This window comes from Diadema setosum, chromosome 1 (genome assembly GCF_964275005.1).
Source record: "Diadema setosum chromosome 1, eeDiaSeto1, whole genome shotgun sequence".
NCBI classification, from domain to species: domain Eukaryota; kingdom Metazoa; phylum Echinodermata; class Echinoidea; order Diadematoida; family Diadematidae; genus Diadema; species Diadema setosum.
The window spans coordinates 16,898,098-16,919,036 of record NC_092685.1 but is presented as its reverse complement, the minus strand read 5'-3'; the positions used below and the strand labels follow the sequence as shown (position 1 = coordinate 16,919,036).

At 39.2% G+C, this 20,939-nt stretch overlaps 1 protein-coding gene across 1 annotated transcript in view; it reads left to right on the top strand.

Moving 5' to 3' along the window:
- Positions 1-1,688: 1,688 nt before the first annotated feature.
- The window catches only part of LOC140237360 (xanthine dehydrogenase/oxidase-like), a 33,063-nt gene continuing 13,812 nt past the window's right edge, over positions 1,689-20,939 (top strand). Inside the window, exons 1-14 of the mRNA XM_072317300.1 lie at positions 1,689-1,736; positions 2,327-2,384; positions 3,887-3,986; positions 5,225-5,333; positions 6,183-6,371; positions 8,139-8,216; positions 9,997-10,138; positions 11,226-11,393; positions 12,118-12,194; positions 12,884-12,983; positions 13,448-13,554; positions 14,582-14,772; positions 15,308-15,473; positions 20,448-20,565. Of these exons, the coding sequence (XP_072173401.1) occupies positions 1,689-1,736; positions 2,327-2,384; positions 3,887-3,986; positions 5,225-5,333; positions 6,183-6,371; positions 8,139-8,216; positions 9,997-10,138; positions 11,226-11,393; positions 12,118-12,194; positions 12,884-12,983; positions 13,448-13,554; positions 14,582-14,772; positions 15,308-15,473; positions 20,448-20,565 (1,651 nt within the window). The remainder of the gene's footprint in view (positions 1,737-2,326; positions 2,385-3,886; positions 3,987-5,224; positions 5,334-6,182; positions 6,372-8,138; positions 8,217-9,996; positions 10,139-11,225; positions 11,394-12,117; positions 12,195-12,883; positions 12,984-13,447; positions 13,555-14,581; positions 14,773-15,307; positions 15,474-20,447; positions 20,566-20,939) is intronic.

The following is a 20,939-nucleotide window of genomic DNA, read 5'->3' as shown; positions in this document are numbered from 1 at the left end:
TAGATGGCTACTCCTCCACCCAGTCTAGTTTCTGCTATTTTCTACGAAGTTGTAACCGAGGCGAGTGAAAAAATGAGACAGAATATTATTTCAATCATGTTTCTACTGTAGTCCGATAATGAAAAGGAAGTCTGATCTTTAATGCGAAACAGCCCATAAGTTAATACGAATTTTCAAAATTGTTCTGTTCATATTTTTATACTATTTCAAATGAAAAATGTAAAAGTGTCATCAAAGCTATATTCACTTAAGTTTCTTAAGGTTTTACATCGCTTTACTTTAAATTTTTAAGTTGTACGTGGAATGTCATCATCTTCATACAAAGTCGTATCATTGGCGAGGAAATTAATTTCTGGTGCAATATCGTCATCAAAATGTGCTGGCCTAATTATACCTCTGAGCACATTTTAAGTTTCAAACAAATGAAAACATGAAGGAGGAGTCTCTTTCCATCTCACTAGTTTTACTGCATGTGGTATGTTTCAATTCTGATCGTATAGGTTGAAATCAATTAAAATTGTCCTTGTTTAATGTTAGTCACATGAAGTTATTATCACTTGGAAGTTTTGTGTGCCGAAATATCCCGAGCACTGCGTAGTCACGCCGAAACTGCGAAGCTTTAAATGCGTGGACCAGAATTGAAACATACTACATGCAGTAAAACGAGTGAGATGGAAAGAGACTCCTCCTTCATGAAACATAGAAATGTATAAACGGACAGAGAAGAATAGATAACCGCGTCCACGCAGAGGAGCAACATGACAAAAGCACATAGTACAAAAACAAAAAACAGAAACGTAAAAACGGCCTTGAGACTCCAGAGCAGCAATAGAGTGAATGCGCGCACAAAAGCGTGACCCTTAATGTAGACCACACACTATTGTATTTTGCCATGGAGCTATACATTGCATATCCTTGCGAAACGAAGGCTAACACATACAAACAACAAACAGAAAGCTTGCTAAGATAATAGACACAGTGATGGCTGTATAGTAGACCTAGTAAAAAACTCAAAATAAAGAAACCATACACACAATGTTCCCAGGCGTGTGCAGCGGGCTGTTCATAAAGACAGTGTAGCTCCATCCCACAGCGCCTTAAAACATCAAGATGTCTTGGAACAACATGATTAATATCAAGCGTACACTATTTCCACAAGTGACCTTAAAAACTGTATCGCATATCATACCAAACTTTGGTCTTTTGTCTCTTGAAAAACAACAATGACAACAACAGCAACAAAAACAAACAAAAATGGGGGAAATCGAGAAAAAAAAATCATTAAAAAAAGGTCATAACCACGAACACTACCATTGCCCCCTCCCTCGCAGCTCCCGTAACACAAAAGCTATCCGCACATCCAGTGATACATTGCATATCAAACCAAACTTCAAAGTTTTTTGCCTCTTCAAAAACAAAAAATGACAACAACAACAGACAAACAAAAAACGAACAAAAACGGGGAAAATTCGGAGCCCCCACACCACAAAATCTATCTTCAGTCGAGCGATATACACATCGTGATGTATTGCCTGCAACACCGAACTTTGGTCCCTTAAACGCACTTCTTTTGGTGATAACCAAACAATAAAATAAAATACGTTTCAACGTTTTATGAAATTTCACTCGCATTAGATTTCGTATTGAAATCGGCATTTCCTGTCCGGTACGGGCGGTTACGAGTGGTTATGGAGGACACGAAGAACTACCTTCTGTTTTTCTGCAATGGAAAACGGGTTAGTAACTATTACGCATTTGATGTAATGAACATTTCTCTCTTTCTTTCTTTTTTTTTAAATCTCGGGGATCATTATTGAGTCATTACGATCCTCTTTCATTGACACATGTTGAAATTTTCACGGTTAACTTCAGAACTGATTATCTCTGTGCTTGTCATTCTCCGAAGTCAATAGGCAAAATCAGATTCCAAAGTTACATTAGCTTGAAGTCGATGTCTCGAACATATTGACAAATACCTTGCTGTATATAATGGGATCGATATCGGCCAGTTTTCTAAGTTGTGTTTTCGCTCTACCTCGTAAACGAATGAAAGCTACACAAAAATAAATGTATTCTCTCATACATAATCATTATACTAGTAGAAAGGCATGTTTAATTGAGCTATATCATCCTAAGTTTCCATTGAAAGGATCTATAGTCAGTGTATCCCTACTGAATTTATGCCGATAAATTCTGTGAATTATCATTGTTTTATGTCTTCTTTTATAGGATCTATTGTCAGTGTGATATCAAAAAAGTCAAAATGTCATTGCTTGCATGTCTTTATTTGCCGGCACAATACATAAATCAAATTTTCTCCTTACAGGTAATTGAGAAGAACCCAGATCCAGAGATGAATCTTCTCAACTTCCTGCGAAATCGCCGTATCCTTATTATGTCATTTGGTTATTTGGCTGTTTAGTTGTTTTTATGTTTTGTTTTGTTTTTTGGTGTGTGTTTTTTTTTTAACCATTCGTTTGTTTTTCTACCATTTGTTTTAAACCTTCTGAACAAAATGGGCGTTGATATTGTCTCTGTCTGGGAGTTATGATATCCACGAGATAATAATGAAAATGTTAAATCTTGCTGCATTATGAAATCACATGGACACTTCTTAAGGTGATGGGGTCACACAGCAGCACAGTTCTTACTCCAAGTGACTTCTTTTATTCTGCATTCTTTTTTCCCAAATCAGGCGCTATATACATATTGGGTGCATAGGATGTGAACATTTCCGTTTCATTTCTCAGTTTGATTTTATTTCTGCACTTTCCATAAAAAAAAAAATCATAGGTAATAATACGTGCACAATGTATTTTGAACAGAAAATCTACATTAAAAAAGAAGGTATAATACATAGTACCAAGAAGTATTTTAACTAATGTAATGAAATCAAAGAAATCAGAAGAATACACTTACTTCCGCTTGTAGTGTAAGGAAAAATGCAGGAGTCGGCTATCTTAAGCAGGTGCTTGATGAATGATTGCAGCATCAGAATAATAAACAAACAAAACAAGATAATCAAAACATACACAGATGGGCAATTTGCCATTTAAAATTGAATTGAACTACCTTAATGATTTTGACGATTGGAAGCGAGTGGGGAGAGAGAAAAATAGGAAGAAGGAGAAAAAAGAAGCAACGTTAGAGGCTGTAGTGTGCACAGTAATGAATTAAGTGGATAATAATTATGCAATTTATGGGGGTATAGGGCAATTACCCCAGAACCTTCCACTGACCCTAACCCTATAATCCTAATTCTGATCGTAATCTGTAAACCTATAACCCAAACTCTAACCCTAAACCTAACCTTAATCTTTACTCTAACATTATCACTTACTAGTATTTAGTCGAGGGCAATATTGTCCTCCGATGGTAATTGGCCTGATACGAATTTAAGACGTGCTTATTACTTGTATTAGTATTAAAGGATATCTATGAGAAATATTGCACGAATGTGCGCGCCTATAATTATGCGTGTTGTGTAATACGCATTATATTGTGTTATATAGTGCTCGTGTGTACTAGTGCCTCTGAACGTATACTATTGGTCTGTATTACTGAATTAAAGAAGGCTCATTTCTTTTAAAAACTCAGAATAACTTAAGCAAGTTTGAGAGAATCAGGATATTTTCCCGTTGATGGTAATAGATTATGAATGTAAATTGATATAGTAGCAACAACAAACAGCAAACAGTTCTTTTTCATTGAATATTCATCGATATTGTCATGTCCCATGGATTTACTTGACTTAAGCTGTTGAGTGTTGAATCATAATCATTTCGTGTTCATATGTGTACCACTTATTTGATGAATTTCATGTCAGTTTTTGATGATAAACTCATGCTCCATGACGAGAAAACTGCACATAAATTATACCGTATAGTCGGTCTGAAAGGCAGCAAACTAGGGTGCGCAGAAGGAGGATGCGGATCGTGTACGGTTATGATCTCGTCTTGTGACAGCTCGTCGCCGGGAAATGTCACGTAAGAAATTCAATATTGCATGTAGATAATGATATCTATATTTTGTACATGGCAAATGAAAAAAAAAACAAAAACAATCAAACACATTCACACAAAAATGGTCATGGACATCACAAATTCTTATTTTCTTTCCATGAACACAATGTATCATTACGTATAGCTGTTTTCTGCAAATACACGAACAAACAAATATACCAATTTCATTATTTATATTGCTGGACGTGCAAAATGGACGTTGAATGCATCATAGATTTTGGGAAGAACGTAAAGGTTCCACTTTTTGTCTCCGACATAACACTCGGAAAGAAAAGAAATGGAGAACACCTTAATGTAGGCCCTACTCGGCTCTTCTTTTAGTTGAATGCTCCTTGCATCAGCCTTTACAGAATGGCAGTGCATTTTGTGAAGTGTCATGTCATGTTGACTGGAACCCCTGCCACCGTTCGTCTGTCGTTCGTCACTTCGATTTGACCGAAATGGAACCTTGGAATCGTGCCGGCTTTCAAATAATTTTCTTGGTGATAATAACAAAAATACTAATAATAAAAATAACGACATAATGATAAAATGATAATGATATTTCTAAAATGGGCTTCAGAATCTCTGCAATCTGACTGGGGAATTATCATGCATTGATTTTTATTGATCAAAACTGAGCCATGCGTCCGGTAAAATCCGAACGCATGGCTCAAACCTTGTACAATATCGGTGTGCCACCGACCGGCCGCATGATGGAGAAAAGGACTGAATTTCATGAGGTGAATGATGTGAATCTTGAATCGGTGAGAAATAGACGCTCTCGTTTAACTTTGGAAACGGTCTAAAACCCACTTATCCTTTTATCGTACCATTTATCATTGCATGTACTTCAATTGGGTTGCTTGAACTAGTTTAGTTATACGTACCCACTGAGGACTATTTCTACTACCAGAAGTACATGTAGTTATATGTGAAGTGATTATGTGAGCCGTAGAGTCGATATCGAGGGGAAAATTTTCATGAACTTGTACCGAGGGCCTCTTGACACCTGACATGATTTTTTTTTAATTGTTTGGAAGAATTTTCGGAAAAAGCATTGGTCAGTGAAAATCATCTAATTAGTGTGAGCTAAGACGTACTCACGAGCAAATTGGCCAATGAAATCTTCAGGATTTCTTCTTTCCTTTTTGAAAAGTTTTGAAAGTTCGTGTACCCGATAGGTGCTTAGAAGAGTTCCGGATTCCGTTTTTGTTCTGCAGGCACCGAGCGGTGAATTCATGCCTCGTTCCAGTGTGTTTTGTACACGGTGTTGCCGTCACCACCGTGGAAGGGATTGGAAGTGTGGAGACCAAACTACATCCCGTTCAGGTAGTTGCCTGTCACTAAATCAACCCTCATTTTGTCCAGATCCCATGCAGTTCAGTTGATAGCATAGTTTCTATACACTGAAATACCATTGTAAAGTCACGTCGGCTTCAATATATCGAGTAAAATCCAACAGAGACAGCAGTCCATGTGTCAATAAAAGCGGGAATGAAATGATAAATTTACCTATTAGTTTAAATTGGCAATGAAAAGAGTAAAATCGAGCAACTGAGACCGAAGATTTTTCATCAAAGAGTTGAATTGAGACTGAAATGATGAAAAGTGGACTTGTAATTTTTTGAATCAAAATTTCTCGAAGTAAAAATATTGGTCTTTTTACGTAAGTAAATGAGAAGAGGTGTGGATATAATTGCCTCACAAATCTACCAAATTACCTGCATATTACGTCTTCATAAATGGTCTTCCAGAAATGTGCATGAGAGAGATGAAATCTTAGGCTTTTGCGACAGCCACATGCCTGCAAAAGCTTTTTAACAGTGATCTGTATTAGGGAGAAGGATGTAGGCCTAATGGTTCAATTTTTGTCCATTTTTCAATTTGTTAACTATTATTTTCATATTTTGTTGATTAAATTATATTCATAAGTCTACGTTACCATTCTCTTTCTTTTGCTATTATGAATAAGATGGCGCGTTTAAAGTATTTTCGTAATAACAGTATGTTATCTATTTTAACTATATGGACTCACAGAAAAACGGCCACTGGCTGAAGTGAGTGAACAGTGGTGAAATGAATTAAACTCAAACTCAACTGATTAATCATAAATTGGAGGACTATGAGGCTACGGTGTGAATTTATGACTCTTGTTCTATTAACGTTCCTTCAACCCAGGAGCGCATAGCCAAGGCTCACGGAAGCCAGTGTGGTTTTTGTACCCCTGGTATGGTGATGTCCATGTACGCTCTTCTGAGAAACAATCCTCGGCCGACTATGGAAGAGGTTCAAGCAGCGCTTGAGGGAAACCTGTGTCGCTGCACGGGCTACCGACCCATCCTACAGGGATATAAGACATTTACGGAGGTATAGAATGATTACCGGTATGATACAGCAACCATACAAATCAATTACCACAGTGTTCTGGCATTGGTAAATGAAGATATTTTATTTCATACAAGGGAACTGCTGCATTGGTTTTGGAAAATGTTCTATTATTACGAACGATTCATGTGATTATAGATTTTGATGATTTCTCAAGAAACTGGCAAACAATTTAAAGTCTGTAGCATATGATTATACTTTTATTTCTTAACGTCAAAAGTCAAAACACATTTTGTAATACTGGTATCCTTGGTCTGTTGCTGATACATGCCAAGAAAATATTCATAATTATACTTCATTACATAAGCATAATAATAAGGTAAATAAGTACATTATATTCCAAGCTTGTCACTCGGCTTCCCAGGTCGACTTACACATTTTTAAAGTCAAAGAGTCAACGAGACAATCAAAGAGACACCAAACTCTGCCATCTGTATGATATTTTCTATCGCATAGAACTTCTGTTGCGGAGGTAAATGCAACAGTGATCAGGACCTTGGAAGAGGAGGCCAAGTTTTGCGACATGACGAAGACACGGTGAGACTTTTGTATGAAAAAAAAAAATGGGGGCTCGCACAATAAAGATTATTCTAAATCGAATCGTTTGCCTGGTTCATTAAGAGGCATTCAAAATGGTGCTCCAAAGCAGGTATTACATTTTTATCTTCTTCTTGAAAATACATTATCATATTTTCACCTTGGCATTTATAATTACTAGAGTGATTGAATATTATGTCCAATGTACAAAATAATGGGCACCATTTTCTTCTTCGAAGCCCCCAAATAAGAAATCTTTACAAATCTCTAACACCTCAAGTAAGAACCTATAACATTCGAGCTACGGTTAACTAGATTGGTGATTGTAGTTTCAAGTTTGATCGTGACAGATCGGGTGTGGATCGGAGATCCCAACAGTCTTGGGGACCGATTTTCACGCTTTAATCTATCTTCAAAATACATACTTCACCAAACTTTGAAATAAAGGGCCTCTAGATTAATCGAATTTGTGTTTGTTCATATGGAGACCACGATGCCCCATTTGTGGGCCCAGCAGGGGCACAAATCCCCAAACTCGAAAATCTTTACAATTTTTTTCTTCTCGAACCAGAAGGAAAAAGCTCAGTTAGTGCTACAAGTAAGTAGATTAGTGACTTTACTTTCAAGTTTGTATATGGCAGATTTGGGCCCAATTTTCACATTTTCATCTTCGTCTTGAAAAACACGTGGACAAATATGTCACCATACTTGGCAGGCGCGCAAACACCACCCCCAAATTAGAGAATCCCCAAAGCAAAAATATAAGACTGAAAGTTCTTAAAAGCCAGCGATAATGAATTTACTCCCAAGATTATTATGGTAGATCCAAGGGTGGCCCTATTTGGGTGGGAAACAAATTGGGGGCTGGTATTTACTTTTGACTTTTTTAGAATGCTAATCAAAATTTTCGTCATACTCGGCAGATCTGCCAGTGTGATAGAATATACGAACTATACGCCATGCCCCCTCGAGGTCTCCAGAGTTGCCCCCAAAGTTTTCTATGTTCTTTGATAATACATGTAATAATCGGGAAGAATACATGGAAGCTGAACTGCGATTAAAGGCTTATTTCAGGTGAGGGGGATGGGGAGGCTGCAGCTGAAAGACGAAAACACCAAATATAATGTAAGAGTGGATGATAACATGACGTATGATAAAATCTCTTGCACTCAACTTGTCCATAATTATTTTTTATTACATCTTTCCCTGCAGCCTGCTGTTCTTTTCGACCCGGGTGACTTGGCAAAGTATGACCCGACCCAAGATATCATCTTTCCACCAGAGCTGATGGTAAGATGCGATTACCCTGGCCTTTTCAACTGGATTGCATGGATGTTTACTAAGTGTTTTAAGAGATGTAAACTTTGACTCTGATTCAAAACATGAGCATGATTATATGGCTGCTGATTATGAAGGAAAAAGTCAATGAATTAAGTGATTACAATGGTGTGACCTCCACAGGCACTTCTCTATAATGATCCATAAACCTCAGACATGTCAGATTAGAAAGAGGCAGTAATACATTCTTATCCGTCAGTCCAAGTTGGCAAATATTTTGAAATGTTATAAATGGAAATCATCAACCGCTCACGAGTAAGCACTTTTTTTTTGTATACTCAGCAATTCTACAGCTGTACACTTTTTCATACACTGAAAACATGACATGAAAGAGCGACAAAGAGTAAGAAAATTGCAATTCATACCGCTGAACCCCCTCGAGCAGAGATAGATTAAAAGAACCCCACCTCGAAGTCGCTCCATCCATTCCGCTATACCGCCACGAATTGAGAATGGCTGTTCAAGCGATGCAACCGATTTTACCCGTGAACACATTGAACCTCCCCCCCCCCCTTTCCATTTCAAGCACCGACCGCCTCCTTCATCGATCCCGACCCGTACGATCATCAATCCCACGGGGAGACACTATCGTGTACGTTAGCACTACCCAACATACTACTGTCTCCTTCAAATGACTTGGAAAAGTATGACCAAACACAAGATATCACCCCCCCCCCCAAAAAAAAAAAAAAAAAAAAAAAAGCTGGGGGAGGAGGGAGTGATTCTTTCAAAATTCCAGAATAGTAAAGAGTTAAAAAATCATTTTAAAAAGTATACATGAGATCACACAATAACCAACATAAATATTAAAAAAAAGAATATCCCTACCGTGGAAAGGTGTGTGTGTGTGTGTGTGGGGATCAATCCCCACGCGCTCACTCCGCTTGCTCGAGCTCGGTCGCCACGCTTCCCCTTTGCGCCCCCATCTTAACGGACTTTCTTGAATCGCCCCTGTATTTTGAGTGCCATGGATGTTAAACTAAGTGTTGTAAGTGGCGTAAACTTCATCCCATGTTCAAAAATGAGAGCATAGTTTGTGGCGGCTGACTATGACGATTGATGACAGGAAACAAAGTAAAAATCGACATGCAGGAATGACGTAATGATGTGACCTCCACATTCTCCTGTAAAATTATCCATAAACTCAGATTAGAAAGAGGCAGTACTATTATATTCTTATCCGTCAAGGTTGGCAAACATTTTGAAAGGTTAGAAGTTGAAATCATCAACTTCTGAAGAGTGCACACTTTTTTTTTTTATATACACAACGATAAGTCCACAGTACTTATGAATGTATCCATTATCGACCTCGTCATAGCACAGAAAGTTGGAAAAGAAACTCTGCATGCTGTATTAAAGAAAAAACAGTGATACATTTTAGAGGCACTTGTTATGTACCAAACCTTTGATTATATACAAGCCTATTATTTAGTATTTTATGTAACTATTGTTTGATGCGTCTATTCTGTCGCTCTTTCTGAGAAGATTTCATCACTGTGGCACTGTTTTACTGTCTGCTGTTGATAGCAGGAACACAAAACAAACAAGAAAAAAGATCTTGGACAGCACACGTGTTTGGTTAAGGTTTCTGACACAGTGATACTACAATTTTTTTTTTTTTTGAAAACATGGTGGATATGTTGTTTTCCTCGTACAGAATCGTAATTGAAGGTGATCCTTAAAAGTTTGATTCCTTAATCATTACATCTGAAATGTCACTTTGTATGTGCAGCTTGCGTCAAGCGACATCCAGAAATCACTCGTCTTTCGAGGAGAACGCGTGACGTGGTACAGACCAGTCAGCCTACAAGAGGTGCTGGAACTTAAAACAAAGTTCCCGGATGCCAAGCTGGTCGCGGGAAACACCGAAATCGGTAATGATACACACAACAGCCATGCATTATACCACTGTAATGAGTTTGTATGTGTGTTTGTTTTTTTGTCAATATATTGAGGAAACGATGTCATATTTATGAGATAATAATGTGAAAATGCAGCATCAGACATGAAGATATACGTGTATAAGTTGTTTTAGCACAAGAAGTCGTTACATATATATATATATATATATATATATATATATATATATATATATATAATAGGTGTGACGGTCGGAATGGCTGCTGGAAGACGTTGCAGTATGTTCACTTTGCCTTTAATTCTCCCGAGCTTTCGACAGAGTTACCGGTCTTTTATCAAGGGCTTAGGGCGTTAACAAAAAAGGTTAACAAAGCGACCAATTTGCAAACATTCGAACAGAATAAGGCAAAAACAAGGCAAAATAAAAAAAAACAAAAGAAAATCAAAGGGAATATACAAAGGGAAAATATACGTTACTTCTAAGATAAGAAAGGACATTTTCTCCAGATGAAAATCTTGACATCATGACGCCAGACCGCATCAATCGATCGTACGTAAAATCGATCGTAAAATTCAGAGTTCCCACTGGAATATCGAAAATATCGAAAGTATGATTCGCCGCCAAGCACGACGTGTAGGAAGACATACCTCCAATCTCCATCTTTTCTTCTTGATTTTTCAAACCGTTTGGGCTTGGCGGAGAGATTCTTCTTCTTTCCATAATCATCTGTAAACAAAAAAGAAGCCCTTTCTCACTTTCACTTTCACTTTCACTTTTTTCACAAGAGAATATTACTTTCTCATTATCACAAATTGAAAAGGTAATAGACGCAAACAAAGGGATATGGGCCAGAATGTATTCTGTCCAATTCATAAGTGACAAATTGAGCAAAGAAAATAGAATTCCAAAGAATCATAACTTCGTGTCTTTACTTGGGTGTCATACTGCATCAATACTGATGAGAAGACCTGTGATCCAACTTCAGCCAGCAGAATTTTCCCACTGTAATTCATCCTAAGTTAATGTTTTCTGGTTCTGCTAACATACTAGTCTTGTGTCGTGGTGTCGATAGTAATTTCATTTCTTTCATACCGGTGAAGGTATCGAAATGAAGTTTGGCAACCGAGTGTATCCCACCCTCGTCTCAGTTTCACACGTACCGGAACTTACCTCGATGGAAGTTAACAATGACGGAATCGTGATCGGGTCGTCGGTCACTCTCTCTCGGCTGGGACAATTCCTGAAGACTATCATCCAAGATCTTCCAGGTGTGATAATACGATGACATTGTAATTCTGTAACCACGGTAGAATTGAATGAGTCCATTATGATTTTGTCCATCTAATTATTGCTTTATATGATATTGTTATGTATAGCATGCTTCTATTTAATTCCTAGAATATTATGCCTGCATTTGCTTGCATTCAGCAACTGACTCATGCAGGACGTGCAGTTTGATTTCAAAAATTTAGTTCCATTCTAATCACAGTTTCCTATGATTTTCTTGACAAGACAGCGTTCCCACTCCGTTCAAAAGAACAATAATGAGACAAAGACAATATGCTTTTTCGCCCCTGCAATTGCAATGGCGTCCTGCGAGCGCCTTATGCCATGTATGCTAATAACAAAGTTGACATTGCATTTTTGTTTAAATGCAATGAAATAATGAAATTAATTTAATCGATATGTATGGAGATTAAACAGGAGTGTAATGCTGGGAGTATAATGAGCGCATGGATGTCATTATGTGTCATTCTGGATAGAAAATCTTTTTAAGTTGTCAATTCAAATTATAGCTAGATTTTACGTCAATATCACTTTCATTGGTCTGTTAGTAATGCTATTATGCTATATATAAATTATTTTCATTGGCGTTGAATTTCACCACATAGTTTGCTGTTTTACCCTACTACTATTGAGAAGAAGAAAAATCTTATATAATCTTATTGGGTTTTTTTTTTCTTCACGTTCTGCTGGACAACCACCTTTTAGGTCACGAGACCAGAGTGCTCACTTCTGTTGTGGAGATGCTTCGGTGGTTTGCTGGTTCGCAAATTAGGAACATGGCGGTATGCATGTTGTCGTTGAGGTTTCATCGTTAGGACAGAATAGGATGACTCCAAAATACTAGACGAATAAAACAATATCTAAACACTTTTAACCTGAGGGTGCATGTCTTTTTATAATCATCAATGGGCTTGGTGGCTGAATTGTGATCCTACGCAGGAGCCGCAACTCAGAGCGGCGACCGGCCGATTTGCAGCCTGCCCGGGCGCCGACCAAAAAAATATTGTTGAAGCCCAGCGATGCCTGAGCAATGCCATGTCAATTTTTCTTCGGTCATCGATTGATTTTACATAGTGAAATTGAGGGATCTTCCCCATGCGTCATCTAGTGACACTCAGGTCCAGTGGCATTCTTAAATGAAACTTTTTTTTTTTTACATTGATGAGATATCTTATTATGAATCAACCATTAACTATGGGTAAATATTCAATTACAATTGATCAGTCTACCGTTGAAAGAAAAGACAGAAAACTTCACAAAGTCAATTTCCATATCAATCAATTTTATTTTCTTCTCATTTTTTTTTTCTGTGCCCAATATCTACTTAACTGTTCCCCCGTGTTACATAAGGTATAAAGGCCTTTACATGGGGTTAAAAGTATGGTCTACAGTTAACTGTGCTATACTTGAGTATGCTGGTCGATTTGTTTGAGCATGAACCGTTAACTGCTCAATCGTTTCACATTGATAGGCTGTCGGAGGAAATATCGTGACTGGTAGTCCAATCTCAGACCTGAATCCCATCTTTCTGGCAGCAAGGTGCAAACTGGAGCTGGTATCACAGTCGAGAGGTATTAGTAACTTTATTACTCACATTATAGTGTCAATAATGAGAGATTTTATATAATATGCTCAGATTTTGCCAAATACAGATGCATGTACCATGCAGGCGATTGGTTGGCTCACACGTTTTCTTCTTCTTTGTAAATTGTGGGTAGATAAGCGGGACTTATTTGTGTCCCGCAGTCAAAAGACGTCAGAATTATTGCACAAGTAATATTACACTGTAACAAAATCAACATAAATGCATTAAACTAAACATGGGTATCTCTTCACGTTACACAATAGTCATGAAGACATATGCTGATTAAGGGCAAAAGGCAAGATATATGTGTGTGTGCGTGTGTGTGTGTGTGTGATTGTGATTTTGTGTGTTATTTATATATATATATATATATATATATATATATATATATATACCTTTATGTATGAAAACACACATCAATATGCGTTCTTTCCGCTTATATGTGCCTAGGTTCTCGCTATGTGAAGATGGACGAGAATTTCTTCACTGGTTACCGCCAAAACATCTTGATGCCGGACGAGATTCTTCGAGCAATAACCATCCCATATACCTGCCAGGTATAATACCCCAATTCCACAGAGATTTTTCTCATCAGTCATTCGTCGGAATTAAGCAAAGATTGTTGCTTCCGGCCACCCATCGAATTGTATCGGATCGCTGTCTGGTGAATATGACTTGGTTGGTCTCGTATCAAGTGAGTGTCAGACATGTCGCGCGTTGTCCTCATCGGACGATCTTGCCTCATCGGATCAACCCCGACATGCCTGACACTGACCTGATAGTCAACCAACATAAGTCTGATTCATCGGACTGCGATCCGATACACGTCGGTATAGTGGCCGGAAGCGATAAACTTAACTTCTGATGAATGATCGAAGAGAGAAAATCTCTATGTAATGAGGGTATGAGCATTCATTCACAACTTCTATGTAGTTAAGTATTTTCTACGATATTCAGCATGGTTTGTCCTCATCAAATTAATGAAATGTTTTGAAACGAAGAATTCTGTGTTTTTCTTTGTATAAACTGTCACTTCGTGTAGTTTGTATGTGCTCTTCTCACATTCTCGAACCAGAGTAAGACGTATGTGTGTGTGTTTGTGTGTGTGTGTGTGTGTGTGTGTGTGTTCATCTGTATGTTTGCTGGTATGCAAAAGTCGCCAGCCATGCATACGTAGTAATGAGGATTAATTTACTTTTGATGTGATAATTTTGATGTAATGAGACAGTTTTGTTTCCTCGAAGTTCACAAATCGATTTCTCAAGAACACAAGAAAAATCAAAACTCTTCACTATGTCAAATAACGATAGACCTCCTTTGTTAATGTATGATATCACTAGAGGTGAATCTAACGTGAGTTCGTGATGTTTTATTTGAAGAAGAGATTAGATCTCCGTGGTTGTGTTCATCAGGTATAGCCTTGAGTGATCTCCTAGCAACTTCAAGATTTAGGGAGATGAACACTCAATCGTTCAAATTGCACGCTATATTCACTGTTCGAGTCGTCGGGCATGGAATGCAGCTTGACCATCCACGTCTAAACATTCACTAAAGGAACATTTTTCATTATGTTTGAACACACAGAACGAATATTTCTTCACCTTCAAACAATCGCCGCGCCGCGAAGACGACATCGCGATCGTCAATGCCGGGATGAGAGTTGTCTTCGGAGGAGGTGATGACACCGCCGTCGTCGACGATGTCAGTCTAGCGTTTGGTGGCATGGCGGCGACCACGGTGATGGCCCCGAAGACGATGGCATTGATGAAAGGGAGGTGAAGAATCGAATTATAGGACATGCATATAGGAACACTCACGTAGGCTTAAAACTTTGAGAGATCACAGAAGGGCACGTCAATGTGCTTCAAATCCATTCTTTATACACGTGTATAAAGCATTATTTCCACAATGCAGGTTCTTAGAGAAAGCTAATCAATGCGGTGTACCACTCGTGTTTTATCCACAAAAAGACGACTTTTTTTTCAATCCTTTTTGATATATTACACTGACTAAAGTCGATTCATCAGACTGGTTAGTTACAGAACGTGAAACTATTTCTTTACATTGGTCGCCACCCCTATACGCTAATGTAACAATAATTATTGTTAATGTCCACGGTATTGATCTCTCTCTTTTGTTTTAAAATTCATTCTAAATATGAAAACAAGAGAAAATAAAGCATTTAATAAGCTTAAAAGAAAAAGTCATTGTTCAATTAAACAAGAATCTTTTACAAGTATTTTTTCTTGAAACTTTTAAACTTTTAAACATCTGTTCGGCGAAATGATATCCTCAACGTTAAACGTATAGGTCATGGGACAACAGCATGCTGGAAGCCGCACTGTCTTCACTGGAGAAAGATCTACCGCTCCCTGCCGGAGCACCCGGGGGTATGGAGACGTACAGAAAGTCTCTCACCCTGAGCTTCTTCTTTAAGTTCTATCTCATGGTCTTGGACCAGCTTGGTACTGATCAGGTTAGTACAATGTGAAACACTTGGTGAAGTTCCGGTACAAAGTTATAACGACCAGATAAAGTCTTGAAATAGACTAATGATAAGGAAAGGAGGGAGCAATGTAGGGAAAGACAAGGAAGAACAGACCCCCCCCCCCAATAAAAAAAAAAGAAAAAAAAAAAGAAAAAAAGAAAATGCGTCCATCGGAGCAAGCTAATAGCGGCCTTACAATCCATGGCTCGCGTTTCATATCAGGTAATTATATACTGCGACACTGTGTGTATGTGTGTGTGTGTGTGTGTGTTAGAGAGATTAAACACAAGACTTTTCATTAATTACAGTATGACATTGTGTGTGTGTGTGTGTGTGTGTGTGTGTACGCGCGCGCGCGATTTAACACAAGACTCTTCGTTAATTACAGTATGACATAAACCAGTATTAAAAATGATCTTCTTGAATGACGGAAGCGTTGTCCTCTCCTACTTAAACCCATCCTTAAAAGTAAAGAAAAATTATTTCTGTGATTTCAGTTTTAGCGTTCAATGCAATCTCTTTTGAATAGTTATGAAAATGCTGTTGGATATAGAGTCTTATTTTATGTAATGCCAGTAAAATGCCCCGTTACACTCGTGACAAGTGAAACTTTCTTATCAGATAGACGAACTATTCCGAAACCTCACTGAACATTCATTGAACATTTCGACAGTGATCATCTCGATTTTTTTTTTCTTTGATAAGCAGTCATTTTGATTTATTTATGTACTTATTCGATCAATTCTAGATACATCTTTCTTCTTGAAATAACCTATAACGGACTATTCGTCTACCTGCTTACTCTCGGTAAATTTTAATTCTTGGAATTCAGTATGCATAAAGTCATTCCTATGCCGGGCATAAGCCTCTTCATGGTTTGTCAGGATGTCAAGAATAACCTTTGTTTATAAAGGTATGCGCAAAAAGTAAATATGTCGGTAAACAGACCTGATTTGACCGAATTCTTTTATTAGCCTACCAGGAATACTTCTGTGTCGTCTCGGGAGAGAAGCGCAATTTCTCCTTACCAGTCTCCACTCGTCAACGCTGCCCAGGTTTTTCAGGTAGGAGCTTAACCACCCCTTGAATTGGATTTGATTCTATTTCTACAACTTTTGTTTCGTTAAGCGAACTTCAAATTAAAGAGAAAATTAGTAGATTAATTAAGTGAACAAGACAAAAACTACAAAAACTCCCTGATCCACCGGCGTAAATCCGTACTGAGGAGTGGGGGGGATGGTCACCATCACCACGATTACAAGCCCATAACCGGACCGGCGCAGCCTTGGGGGGGGGGGGGGGGGGGGGAGAAGAAGCTTGGTACCCCCCCCCCCCCAAACGCACACTTTACAGGGATCGGATGTCCCACTCTTTTGCATGAAATATAAAGTGAGAGGAAAGTGGCAGCAAAAATATGAAGACTTTTTGTTCTTGTTGTTGCTTTTTTTTTTTGCTTGTCAGATGACTTGCGGCGGAAAATCAGACCTTAAAAGTATGAAGACATTTTTTTGTTTTTGAAATATCTGTGAGAGAGAGCGGAGCGACCGGGTTAACGGGGGGAGGGTGTGTATGGGGGGGGGGGGGTGTCCCTCTCCCACACGAGGAAGATTTTGCATTTTCAGACCTGAAATTCAGCGATCTGGTGCGCACTTTTGGTGAAATTTTTGTTTGTTTTTTTCTTTAAAAAACCAATAGAAAATGAAATATTCACAATATATTATTGAATGACTAAATCGCGATATTTCAGCTCTTGCTCCGCCTGTGCGACATCACTGCGAAGGCCTACTAAATAGTGGGGCCTATCACCGGCGTAGACATGATTGGGGGAGCGGTTATGAGATCGTGAGGGAGCGAAGCAAGCGAGGGGGGGGGGAGGGTATGGTAGGGGGGTTTCTCCCTCCCACGGTGAAATCTTTTTACATTGAAAATTTTGACATTTTACAGTCCAAAAACTGCCGTTTGTAGCTATATTCTTCGCTTTGGAAATTAAGGGGTGGGAGGCACACCGTGCACAACTGCTGTCAATCACTGGCAGCAACATCAGGAGAATGGCATAGCGATTAAATGCGAGCGAGCGGAGCGAGCGAGCTTGAAAATTTTGACATAGGCCCTAATGCTTTTACATGCTAAAAACTGCCGTTTGTAGCTATACTTCTTCGCTTAATTGGAAATCAAGGGGGGCCGCACCGGGCGCAACTGTTGTCAATACTGGCAGCAACATCAGGAGAATGGTATAGCGATTAAATGCGAGCGAGCGAAGCGAGTGAGCTTGAAAATTTTGACATTTTACAGTCCAAAAACTGCCCTTTGTGGCTGTATTTTTTTTGCTTTGGAAATTAAGGGGGGCGCACCGGGTGCAACTGCTGGCAATTACTGGCAGCAACATCAGGAGAATGGCATAATGCGAGCGAGTGAAGCAAGCGAGCTTGAAAATTTTGACATTTTACAGTCCCAAAACTGCCAAAACTTTTGGCTGTATTTCTTCGCTTTGGAAATTAAGGGGGGCGCACCGGGCGCAACTACTGGCAGTTACTGGCAGCAACATCAGGGGAATGGCATAACGATTGAATACGAGCGAGCGAAGCGAGTGAGCTTGAAAATTTTGACATTTTACAGTCCCCATACTGTCGTTTGTGGCTGTATTTTTTCGCTTTGGAAATCAAGGGGGGGGGGGGGAACACACCGGGCGCAACTGCTGGCAATTACTGGCAGCATGCAACATCAGGAGAATGGCATAACGATTAAATGCGAGCGAGCGAAGCGAGTGAGCATGAAAATTGTGATATTTTACAGTCCCAAAGACTGTCCTTTGTGGCTGTATTTTTTCGCTTTGGAAATTAAGGGGGGAGCACCGGGCGAAAATTGCCGGCAGTTACTGGTAGCAACATCAGGAGAATGGCATGATTAAATGCGAGCGAGCGAAGCGAGTGAGCTTGAAAATTTTGACATTTTACAGTCCCCCAAACTGTCGTTTGTGGCTGTATTTTTTTGCTTTGGAAATTAAGGAGGCGCACCGGGCGAAAACTACTGGCAATTACTAGCAGCAACATCAGGAGAATGGCATAATGATTAAATGCGAGCGAGCGAAGCGAGCGAGCTTCAAAATTTTGACATTTTACAGTCCCCAAACTGCCGTTTGTAGCTATATTTTTCGCTTTGGAAATTAAGGGGGGCGCATCGGGCGAAAACTGCTGGCAATTACTAGCTGCAACATCAGGAGAATGGCATAATGATTAAATGCGAGCGAGCGAAGCGAGCGAGCTTCAAAATTTTGACATTCTACAGTCCAAAAATTGCCGTTTGTAGCTATATTTTTCGCTTTTGTTTGTCCCACTTTTATGTTTTTTTTTTTAATATTTATATTTTTCGCTTTGGAAATTAAGGGGTCGGGGCGCACCGGGCGCAACTGCTGCCATTCACTGGCAGCAGCATCAGGAGAATGGTATAGCGATTAGATGCGAGGGAGCGGAGCGAGCGAGCTTTAAAATTTTGACATTTTACACTCCAAACACTGCCGTTTGTAGCTATATTTTTCGCTTTTGTTTGTCCCACTTTTATGGGGGAACCATCCCCCCCCCCCATCGACGCCTCTGCATATGAGGGTGCTTTTGTTAAGTGAAAGATCTGCTGCACACTCTTTGATAAATTAGGGAAATATACGTCAATCTCAAAAGTGTACAAAGTCTATCGAAAGGGATCCTGTATAGCGGAGCTTTTGCATGTTTATGATTGCAATACAACGATCTGGTGCGTAGTTCTGGCGATATTTGGACAATTTTCCATTAAGAAAGTTCGAGATTTGTCCTCATCTCGGGAATTGCTTGGGGGATAAATGATTTGTCTGCCTAAACACTTCCGTAGGGGCGGGGCAAATGCCCTTTGCCCCCCCCCCCATAGATTCGACGCCCCTGATCTTCCCTGGGTATGCTCATAGATGTATCCTGACTGAGTCACCAGTCATTGTCGTTTCTCAGGAATGATTCAGGAAATGGAGGGAGTTCAATTATGGTGATATAGTTTTTGTTATTGTTTGTTTGTTTGTTTGTTTGTTTGTTTGTTTGTTTGTTTGTTTGTTTTCGTACATTATCTTGCAGATGGTCCCCAGTTACTCGCGTCATAGCATGTTTACATAATAAGGCCTATACTATTTGACGTTGTCAACGTCTGAGCCATACCTTACAGTGTATGTCGATGTTACTTTCTTCGCGAGCGAGCGAAGCGAGCGAGCGCTTGAGAAAATTATGTATACATTTTCCTACAAGATAGAATACTGTTCAGCTCTGTTACCTGTCTGAAGGCCGGCGTACAAACGTCATGCAATATGCCAAAATTGATATAATCACATTTCTGCTTCCTCCATTTTTTTTTTTCAAAATTCAGGGGGGGGGGATGATTGTACAGGCCATCCCCCCCTCCTCCATTTCAGGGGGGGGATATATCCCCCCCCCCCATCCCCCCCGGGATTTACGCCCATGACCCTGATTCCCTGAAAGGTTACATACGACATTGGCAATATTACACTGTGCACTGCGTATATTAAAAAAGTGGAAACCGACGGCTTTTATTATGCTGCCTGGTGCTTTGTTCTATTTGCATTCCTTTCTCTTAGCTCACCAGAGCCGTCCATCGTCACCCATCGTGCATCGTGCGTCGTCCGTACACCGTGAACTGGGTGATGATGGTGATGGTTATGCTGTTGATGGTAATAATGGTGATAATAATGACAATAATTATGTTAATAATGATAACAGTAATACAGTAGTAATCACCATCATCATTATCATCATCATCATCATCATTACAATAAAGTATTAATGATAACTTATTAACAGAAATTGGTAAATTCATACTCCAGCTTAGACGTGTTGTTAATTCTAAGGGAGCTGTGTCGGTAATGTGGCGTCATTTCTTTCTGTCTATTTCATTTGGGTTTTTCTTTTCTGAATTTGCCTTACAATGCAGAAACCTGCTCCTGGGCAGCCGATCCATGATCCCGTCGGCCGACCAGTTGTACACAAGGCCGCCCTTCAGCACGCCACGGGAGAAGCGGTCTACGTAGGTGACATCCCGGATGTATGGGGTTAGCAGAGATATTTAGGCCTACTTCTTTTCATTAACTGCGTGGCGCCTTTGTACATATGCTCTGTCAAATTGGTCTGTTAATAGAGCGAGTGCAAGTATTTCAGTAATTGTAACAAATCTTATGATAACGAGCATTATTGTGTACATTCATGTAATCCTTTGGTGACATCTGCCTTGAAAATCCCATTGTCTCGTTACACGATGGTCTTATCTTCGGATGTACTAGAATCAGATGAAGATGCTTATTGCCGCCACTATAAAGGAAGCATGCAATGATGTAAATTAAAGTATGCAAATAATATCATTATATGAAAATCATCTTCTTCTTCGTTCAAGTCCAAAAACTGACAACTTACAAACCCAAGAACATGG